The following is a 10595-nucleotide window of genomic DNA, read 5'->3' on the forward strand; positions in this document are numbered from 1 at the left end:
CCAGGGTCAAGGGGTGGAAACTGGGGAAAGGGGAGGTGACGGCGGGAGGGGAACCCCAGCACCACTGCTGGTGCCCCTCAGCTTTCTCCCCTGCGGTCGCCACCACCATCGCTGGTCCTACAGCAACACTGGTGGCAAGCGTAAGAACGGCCAGACTGGGTCAGACCAAAGGACCAGCCAGCCCAGTATCCTGTCTTCTGACAGTGGGCAATGCCAGGTGCCCCAGAGGGAATGCACAGAACAGGTGCTCATCCAGTGATCCGTCCACTGTCAGCGGCTGGCCAAGGTAGGGACTCTTGCCGACACGACTGCCACCAGTGAGACCTCTGCTGCCAGCAGAAATGGCCAAGGAAAGCAAAAAGGGGAGGGGGGCCTGGTCAGGAAGTCCTCTTCTGTGGTGATTGCACGCAGCTGGGAACCGCCCTTCTCCCCCGCATCCCTTCCGCCGGCTCGGGGGGGGGGGTGCCAGGTGGCCACTGCGCTGCCTGCCACATTATCACCATCTGCCATAGCCCCTCTGCCCACTGCAACCTCCTCTTCGTCCATCTGGGACTGTCAGGGCCCCTGCCCCATCTGCCCCAGGAAGCGCAGGGTCCCACATGTTTCTTTTTTTGCTGGCAAGTCACCGTCCAGTCACCCGTGATGGAGCCACAGTGAGCAAGGGCGGCGGGTAATGGAGGCTGGGGGAGGCTAAGCCTCCCCAAACTGCATGCTGTGGAGGTGGGCGGGGGAGCAGTGGTGAATTACCACACAGGCTCCCCGTGCCCATGCCCATGGGCCCCAACCAATTTGTGGGCCCCAGAAGTCCCCCTCCCCCCCCGGCCATGGTCCCGGGGCTAGAGGCGCTCAGTTTCAGGGCCAGTGGGGGGAGACAGTGGAAACGAGCAAACAGGGGGTGGAGCCTTCGGAGGAAGAGGTGGAATGGGGTGAGGCCACTGGCGGGGCCGCGGGGGGAAGGTGCGGAACAAGGGATGGGCTCCGGCCTTGGAGGTCTGGCCATGGCCGAGAGCTCCACCATGGTCCCGGCCGGGGTTGAGAACTCAACCCTGGCCAGGGCCGAGCTCTCAGCCCCCCACTCCGTACCCCCAACCGAACTCTCATCCCCTCTCCCCCACAGAGGTGGGGCGGAGAGCAGCGAGTGGGGACGTGGCCTTGGCTGGAAGAGGGAGGGCGTCGGCTGGAAGAGGCAGCGTAGAGGGTGGGGCAGGAGGCTAGCCTCCCCAAGGGGAAACTTCACCCGCCGCCCATGACAGTGAAGAAGTGAGTCCCAAGGGGTCCTTGGTGTTGTCCCAGCAGGTCAGAGCAGGCTCATCAGGGAAGGCTTGAGCCGTGTCCCGAGGGGCTGCCCCTTGGCCTGGCAAGAAGGGGAAATACCGCCCCACCCCCCCGCCAGGTCAGCACCAACACTGCCACTGCTGATGACCAAACCCGCTTGGGTTTTCCCCCTGCTCTACCATCTGACAACCCCAATGGTGGCTACTACCCCATGGTGTGGGCAGCCCCCCTCCCCACCGCTGACTTACCAAGCCAGGTCCTCTGAGTAAGGGTGATGATCCAGAGCAAAGGAGACTGGGACGCCCCCCGCCTTGGAGTCCCTACCCATTGTCCCACCCCCATGCTTCCTTTAGCCCTCGTGTTGTCACACTCAAAGGCCGGGCCCCCTCCTTCATTCCCACCCTCTGAGACCCTCCATCAGGGCTGGGCATTGGGCTGGCATGGCATAAATTGCGGCTGCAACACCTCTCAACTGCTCTGGAGGGCGCATCCGGCAAATACTGGAACAATGCTTGGGGAGCACCTGTGGGTCAGAGCGGCAGGGGGGCAACTAGTGGAGCAGGGTAGGTGGGAGGGGGCAGGGCAGAGCCACGGCCCTTTTCCCAACCATCACCCCGTGGGGCTGCCGTTTTTGGAAACCTAGTTGGACCCTGCTGCCACAGCCAAGAAGAAAGTAATGGTGCTCCAAACACGGTATTAGTCTACAAGCCCTCCATGAGCCAGGGTCGTCCGCCAAGGGACCTTTGTGTGCCACAAACCCGGAAGCGCTAACAACGCGGATGCTTACGGAGGGAAAGGGGCAACACCCCACCTCTAGAGACATACTTCATTGGGGTCGGAACAAGACACGTGGCGGGATTTGTGCCTCCGCCGTACAAATCGCCCTCTTCGTTCACCCAATCATTTGTCCCCGTGGCCACTCCACAGGCTGATTGGCGCTCGTGACTGGGAAATGACTGCCAGAAGGGATTTCCTCTGAGCCAAGAGATTCTCCTTACACACCTAGAAATGGCTCTGAAAACTCACTGAGTTGGCAGCTGTCTAATCTGCAGTCCATGGAGCTCGGGGCTGGGGAAATAGCCCTTCAGATGCCCTCTGTTCTGTATCCCTTAAAGGCCATTTTCACTCATTATCCGAGGCAAAAGACTCTGGGAGTTTGAGAATGTAAATTCTACTTTATTATTTAAAAGCAAGACATAAAAGCTAACCCCACCTTCCACCCAGGGCCCCAGCTCAGCACGGTGCCCCATCCCAGCACACAGCTGCTCCCGCTTCCTGCGGGTGCTGGTGACAGAAGCTTTTTAAAGATGGTGGGAAAGTGCAGAGAATCCATGAGCGATGCTGAGCTTCAGTCCCAGAAACAAATGCTCCAGGAGCAGGAAATCCAGAGGGCTGTTTAACGGGAGTCAGAGAATGGGTTGAATTTACAGAAGCATCGGTATCTTCAATCCCAGCAGCTTTTCTCCCCCCTAGGGACACCCCTGGTGAGTGGGGCAGACAGAGTCTCCATCGTCCCCACCCAAGACACTACGGTAGTTGGGGAAGGGGTGACCAGCGCTGTCAGGCTCCTTACTGCCCGCTGGCCTCAATGATGGGGACCAGCCTGGATTCAGGGCTGGCCTGGCCTGTTGCTGTCCCCGGCTTCTTTCTTGGCTCTGCTCAGCCTCATCCATTCAGGAATCCGGGGGCCGCCCTGTCATTCCCTTTGGAGAACGTGACAACATCACATAAAACTTCTAAGATACTTCCTGTCTCTTTCTAGCCGCCGTGCAGCAAGTTCACAGTTCTCAGCCTCGGCCATCTGGCTCTCACGAGCAAACCCTGCAGTTTCCCAGCTCTGTATCCCCCGCCTCCCATGCTCTCTCCCCCTCCTATCTGTCTCTCACCTCACCCCTGGGATCAGGTAGTTACTTCCTTTCCCCTTTTCAGGCTCCACCTCTCCGGGACTTTCACATGTGCCCATCAGTGTTTGTGTCAGCAGTTACTTGAAAAATCAGTTATTAATAACTAATGGATGAACTGTTCAACCAATATTAAAGTCTCATGGCAGAGATGGACAAAAAAGCAAAAATAATGAAGGGATATTGTGCCAACTAGTCATTTGTGTCTTAAATTTCCACAATAAAACTATGCAAACCTGCTCCCCACCCCCTGCAGTCAAACAAAAACTAATATCCAAGTATGTGACAAAACAGCCTTCAGGAAAGAGAAAAAACAGAACACAGGGAGTTATAATGCACTTTGAGGCTTAGATAATGTGAAATTCTGGAGCATGTTGCAGTTGACACAAAGTTAGGAGAACAGATTTCCCTGTGTTCTCTTCTAAACCAGCTAAACTTCCATCCCTTTGTTTTTTGATAAATAGATTCCTTACTAGGCATATTAATATAGAAATTTGAGTAATTATTCATTTAAACTACAGTACAGAAACATATTTCCCACTCCCCTCAGAACCAGTGCAAAGGCTGGGGAAGAATCAGGGGTAACAGAGGAGCTGAGGGAGAGGGAAATAATCACTGGAAAGGAGCCTGGGAATGAACCTGGAGGGTTGTTGGGTGTGGGTGGGAGAAATATGGAACAGGGATTTCTAGGGAAGGGGGAGAGGGATTGTTAGGGAGTTGGGGAGCCTCCCCGATACAGACCCTGGCTGATCCCTAGCCTCTCCCATTCAGTCAGACACATCTTTCCCTGTCCCCATGTGTCCCTGCACCCCCACTCCCAATTTGCCTCTGGCTCAATGTCACCCCACTAGTTCCTGTGCCCCCAATCTGTCCCCCCACTGGCCCTTCTGAACCCCAGCCTCTGAAAGCCCCCAGCAGTCCTGTATGCCCCACGCTGTCTGTCCTCCCCATATCCCGTGTCTCCTCACCTAGCCCCACAGATAGGGTGCTGTAAGGAAGGCAGCCTCTGCCTCCTTCCTCTCAGTGGCTGGCTGCTCCAGCCCATGAGCCAGCTGCCCTCTCTCCTAGTGCCACATCAGCCCCATGGTGGGCAAAAGGTGTAATTGCATGACTCTTCTCGTAACTTCCCTTCGCCTCCCCGTCACAATCAATTATTCTGAGGTGGGAAAAAAATCTGCGGGGGACATTAATTCTGCCCTTGCACAATGATGTAGAATTCCCTCAGGAATCGCTAATGCAGAGAACACTATAAATGAGATGGAGAAATTGGTCCAATAAAAGATATTACTTCACCCACCTTGTCTCCCTAATATCCTGGGACCGACTCGGCTACAACAACACTGCAGATATAAATGAGATGGTCAGCGTTGGCCTAGACTCAGAAAAGTGGTGGAGGCTTGGTCAGTGTTGGGGGGAAATGTGCCAGCTATCCCTGACCAAACTCTGGCCTCTTTTCTTTATGTTGGCAAACCCTCAGGGTATGTCTACATTGCAATCAGACACCGCGGCTGACCCATGTTAGCTGACTCAGGCTTCCGAGGCTCGGGGGGCTCTAAAATTGCAGTGTAAACTTTCAGGCTCAGGCTGGAGGCCAGGTGCTGGGCCTCTACCCAGGTCTTCTCCTCCTCTACCTGGGATTTGCTTAGAGTAGGCAGAACCAGAGGGCCACTGACAGCTTACGTTCAGCTGCTGCTGGAGTCGCTGATGTCCAGTATAGCGTTTGCTCCAGCTGAAATCTTTTCCACGCTAAGGACATTTAAGAGGTCTCTTCCCTGTCTGAATTTGCCGTTGGTGAACGTGATTAAGTCCAACTGAAGCATCACCCACATTCAAGGTTTCTCTCCTAAGTGGAGTCTCTGATGCGTAATTAGGTTCGAGCTCTGATTGAAACTTTTTCCGCAGTCTGAGCATTTATAGGGCTTTTCTCCCGTGTGAGTCCTCTTGTGTCTAATCAGAGTGGAGCTCTGGTTGAAGCTCTTCCCGCACTCGAGGCATTTATAGGGTTTCTCTCCCGTGTGGGTTCGCTGATGTGTAATAAGGGCTGAGCTATCACTGAAGCTTTTCCCACAATCCAAGCATTTATAGGGTCTGTCTCCTGTATGGATTATCTGGTGTCTAATAAGTTGGGTGCTCCAGTCAAAACTTTCCGCACACTCAAGGCATTTATAGGGCCTCTCTCGTGTGTGAATTCGCTGATGTGAAATAAGGTTTGAGCTCTGATTGAAGGTTTTTCCACACTTAATACATTTATACGGTTTCTCTCCCGTGTGCAGTCTCTGATGTGTGATAAGGTCTGAGCTCTGGTTGAAGTTTTCCCCACAGTCCAGACATTTATAGGGTCTCTCTCCCGTGTGAATTCTCTGATGGGAAACAAGGTTAGAGCTCTGACTGAAGCTTTTCCCACACACAATACATTTATACGGCCTCTCTCCTGTGTGGATTCTCCAATGGGAAACAAGGTTTGAGCTACGACTGAAGCTTTTCCCACACTTGGTGCATGTGTTTTTTCTCCCTTCTCTGTGGATTCTCCGCTGGGCTGTGGTTTCCTCGAGGTCTTTGCCACTTCCCTTACAATTAGTGGTTTTACCCACTTTCTTTCCTGGCTGGTTTCCCTGCTGCTTCTCTGACTTGCGTGGAATCCCCCAGGCTTTTCCCTGCTTATGACTCTGGAAAAAATTCCCTTTGGATCTTCCTGATAAAGTTTTGTGCAGTTCCACTTCCTCAGAACCTTCCTGCTGAGAATTCTCCTCCTTGTTCTCACTCATCCTCCCATCACCTGCTGGAGAGAGAGAGAGAGAGAGGGAGAGAATCAAAGACGGGTTATTCACTGTGCCATGGTGGAAGGAAAGAAAGGGGAAGATCAAAGAGGAGAAACACAGCACAGTAACTGTTCGGGAGATCGAGAAAGGTAAAATTCTATTAACCTCTGTAATTCCTGCTTTTCTAAAGTGGACATCTGATGCTCCATGATCAAGTGGGTTGTTCTTTCTCACCTTCCCGGCATGGAGACTACAAAGAGGCTCCAGGCATGCTTGGAAGACGAGGAGGAATAATCCAGTTATGGAGGATGGTGGCGTATAAGATACAAGATAGCAAGCTCATGCCAGCTGTCGGTGATATTGGGTGGGGAACCATGAATGAAAACCACCATGAGGATACATGCAAACATCATGCTGGGATGTATTAGCAGGAGAGTTGTAAGCAACACATGGGAAGTAATTCTTCCGCTCTACTCCGGGCTGATATGGCCTCAGCTGAAATAGTGTGTCCAGTTCACGGCGCCACACTTCAGGAAAGATGTGGACAAATTGGAGAAAGTCCAAAGGAGAGCAACAAAAATGATGAAAAGTCTAGAAAACATGACCTATGAGGGAAGATTGAAAAAACTGGGTTTGTTTAGTCTGGAGAAGAGAAGACTGAGAGAGGACATGATAACAGTTTTCAAGTACGTAAAAACTTGTTACAAGGAGGAGGGAGAAAAATTGTTCTTGTTAACCTCTGAGGATAGGACAAGAAGCAATGGGCTTAAATTGGAACAAGGGAGGTTTAGGTTGGACATTAGGAAAAACTTCCTAACAGTCAGGGTGGTTAAGCACTGGAATAAATTGCCTAGGGAGGTTGTGGAATCTCCATCAATGGAGATTTTTAAGAGCGGGTTAGACAAACACCTGTCAGGGATGGTCTAAATACTTAGTCCTGCCGCGAGTGCTGGGGACTGGACTAGATGACATCTTGAGGTCCCTTCCAGTCCTATGATTCTATGATCTGGATCCAACCCTGACCTGGTGAGATGAGGCAGAATTGGAAAAATTCACTCACAACACATTGGTGGGATTCCCAGCTTCTCCCTTCACTTCACAGATGGTTTCTGCATCCATTTCATTGACAACTCACCGGCGTGGGCGCTTCTTGGGATCTCCCTTTCCTTGGAGGCCTGAGCATCCAGGACCCATGGCTCTTCCCCTCGTTCCAGGTAGGAGATCAGGTCAGGCTTGGGAAGGGGGAATCCTGCTCGGGGTGTGTGTGGGTGTAATCAGGCATGATCAGGGTGTGTCAAGCATTGGGAGAGGATTTGTTACAAAGAACATTCCTTGATTTTAACCTGGCCCTGTGCTGGGCTGCGGGGGCCACAGACTCTGAACGGATGGGAACATGGTCACTGAGCCCCTGTGGGAGAGGCAGATGTTTGGAGGGGGGGCTTCCAGCATCTGTGCACTTAGGGGATTTGCTGACATGGCTCTGCCGTTCAGCCCCTGCCTTTTCCTCAGTCTTCAGAGCCCTCTACAGACACGGAGCTAGTTCCAGGAAGGGAGGGGGACAGGGATTGTGTGTGGGAGTGAGAATTAATACAGGCAGGTCAATGCGCTGCTTCCGCCCCCTTGAAAGCTGTTGGGATGGGAATGGATAATCCTCTCCATTGTATTTCTGACTCCCTAACCCCATGGAAGAAGGCAAAGAGAGTAAAGTCTCTCTCACACTGGATCTGGGGACATTGGAGCCTTAAAATCTAAGGGACCACAAGCCACACTGGCCACATCGCAGCCCCCCTCCCCTAGCTTCAAATAACCGAGGGCACAGGAATTCCTTATCCAGCGTGGTCACCGTCTCATAGTTCTCCTGCATAACGTCCCCGTAGAGGTCTCTCTGAGCAGGATCCAGCAGGGCCCCCTCCCTGGGTGAAACACACCGCCACCTCCTTGAAGGTCACCAGCATCTGACACAAGAGTCCCCCACTCAGCACCTGCTGCCCCAGCTACATTCCCACTATTCCCGGGGGAGGAGAGCAGGAGCCTTCCTGTTTATCATACACCCACTAGCCAGAGGCTGGTAGAGGAAATGGAGATCCGGAGCAGGGTCCAGGGACAGGAATCCCAACACCCCCCTATTCCCAGCAGCTGGGGCTGAGGGGATGGGGCCTCTCCTCTGGGTGCCCCCTTCGTATTCCACAGCAGCCTCTGGCTGGTAGGTTCAGGCTGCAGCGCCAGGGATCTGTTAAGTTTTCCTTCCCAGCCCTGTCCAGGGGGGTTGTTTCCTGTTCCGGAAATGGGCAAATTCCCAGCTCCCGCCCAATGGGCCTCCTCTGAAAAAACAAGCCCCAGATTAACCACGGCCCAGCAGGGCAGGCCCAGCCTGTCCTCCCCCTGCGTAATTCCTGCCCCTCCCCCTCTAATAGAAACCCATCCTGCAGCTCCCTGAAAATTCCCTACCTGCATGGGCTCTGAGGCAGCCATTTCCCGGGACAGAAACAGGGCTGTTATTCCGCCACCTGGCAGAGCGAGAAGGGCAATCGACCCGGAGATTTCAAGAGGCTTTTCCATTCTCACGCCCTGATTTCCACACACCCCAGCTCTGTCCTTGCAGACATATATTCAGACTCTGGCAGGCTGGGAAAAACCCTGGGTCATTTTAAGACAGCGCAGCCCCAGCCCCTTCCAGCATGACTAACCCCATCGAGACACCTTTAAACTCTCCCAGGAACAGCGTCTCCGAGCCAGACACTAGAAAAGAGCATAGAATCATAGAATATCAGGGTTGGAAGGGACCCCAGAAGGTCATCTAGTCCAACCCCCTGCTCAAAGCAGGACCAATTCCCAGTTAAATCATCCCAGCCAGGGCTTTGTCAAGCCTGACCTTAAAAACCTCTAAGGAAGGAGATTCTACCACCTCCCTAGGTAACACATTCCAGTGTTTCACCACCCTCTTAGTGAAAAAGTTTTTCCTAATATTCAATCTAAACCTCCCCCACTGCAACTTGAAAGACATATATTCAGACTCTGGCAGGCTGGGAAAAACCTTTGATGTCTGCAGCATTAAAGGAGCCAGTTTGAGGGGTATCCCTTAGGACTGGCCCCAAGGGCAGCGCATCCCCCCAGCAGCAGCTGGACACCCAGAGCATGGGGTTGCATCCCTGCCCATCCTGGCTAATAGCCATTGATGGACCTATCCTCCAGGAACTTATCTAGTTCTTTTTTGAACCCTGTTATAGTTTTGGCCTTCGCAACATCCTCTGGCAAGGAGTTCCACAGATTGACTGCGCATCGTGTGAAGAAATACTTCCTTTTGTTTGTTTGAAACCTGCTGCCTATTCAGTTCATTGCGTGACCCCTGTCCCCCGCCACGGTTCTTGTGTGACGTGAAGGGGCCAATAACATTCCTCTATTCACTGTCTCCACACCAGGCATGATTTTATAGGCCTCTGTAGTTGTCTCTTTCCTAAACTGGACACTCTCAGTCTTTTTAACCCCTCCTCGTAGGCAAGCTCTGTGTAAGCTCGGAAGTGTGTCCCTTTTGAAGTCGGTCCAACAAAAGAGATCACCTCCCCCACCTTGTCTGTGTAACATAACAGACTCTCCCTTCTCCTTTGGGTCACCCTCTCTGCCCTCCCATCTCTCCTTCCCGCACCATTGTTGCCTTCTTTCTCACCCTCTCCCTTCCTGACAAGCAAACCCCTGAGAGACAAAGAACAACCCCCATCCCTTTATGGTCCCTCCACGCTGTTTTCCCAGCCTGATTCCCCCAATTTGGCCTTTCCCCCAGGTCTCCCCGTCACCTGCAGGCTCCGGCTCAGGAGCTGGTGTCAGCAGAGCCTGGGGCTGGTTCCAGACACCGGAGAAAGTCCCCACCTGGGCTGGGCACAGAGGGGGGTTAATGCAGGTCTCTCCCTGCACAGACCCCGCTGGGGAGCAGCAGCGTCTCTGCCTCTCAGCTCATGGCTCACGCTGCAGCCGATGACCCAGGAAGCTCAGCGACATGCAGAGGAGGGAGAGAGGGACCAGAGCTCCCCTCCCATTGGAATCACCAGAGCCCTCTGGCGGGGGCTGCATTGGCGTGTCTACACCAGTGGCTCTCAACCTTTCCAGACTACCACACCCCTTTCAGGAGGCTGCTTTGCCTCGCGAGTTTCACCTCACTTCAGAACCACTTGCTTCCACAATCCGACATGAAAATACAGACATGTCACGGCCACTAGTACTGATCAATTGTTGACTTTCTCATTTATACCCTATAATTATAAAAGACATCAACTGAAATATAAATATTGTCCTTACATTTCAGTGTATAGTCTACAGAGCAGTATAAACAAGTCACTGTCTGTCTGAAATTTTAGTTTGTCCTGACTTCGCTAGTGCTTTTTATGTAGCCTGTTGTAACGCCTGGCAAATATCTAGATGTGTTGACGTACCCCCCCGCAGGAGACATCTGTGTACCCCTAGGGGTACACGGGCAGTGTGTGAACCACCACCTCGGCGAGGCTAGCCCCCAGCCCTGCCCCTTCCACCTGAGGCCCTGCCCCTTCTTCCCCCCTCCGCGGGAGCCCAGATCCCCCCCATCGCAGCTGCCGGCCCCCACCCCAGGCTAGCACCCCCAACCCCGGAGCCCCGGGAGGGCAGGCAGCGCGGCCCCAGCCCTGAAGCACCG

The 10595-nt window shown here is 53.3% G+C and overlaps 1 protein-coding gene across 1 annotated transcript; it reads right to left on the reverse strand.

Moving 5' to 3' along the window:
* Positions 1–2430: 2430 nt before the first annotated feature.
* LOC140897931 (uncharacterized) lies at positions 2431–10429 on the reverse strand. The gene is given in 4 exon segments (XM_073311230.1): positions 2431–5955; positions 7071–7186; positions 7768–7845; positions 7847–10429. Coding segments are annotated over 4 exon segments (1188 nt in total). The 5' UTR covers positions 7891–10429; the 3' UTR covers positions 2431–5005.
* Positions 10430–10595: the final 166 nt, after the last annotated feature.

Source organism: Lepidochelys kempii, chromosome 14, assembly GCF_965140265.1.
Source record: "Lepidochelys kempii isolate rLepKem1 chromosome 14, rLepKem1.hap2, whole genome shotgun sequence".
NCBI lineage: Eukaryota > Metazoa > Chordata > Testudines > Cheloniidae > Lepidochelys > Lepidochelys kempii.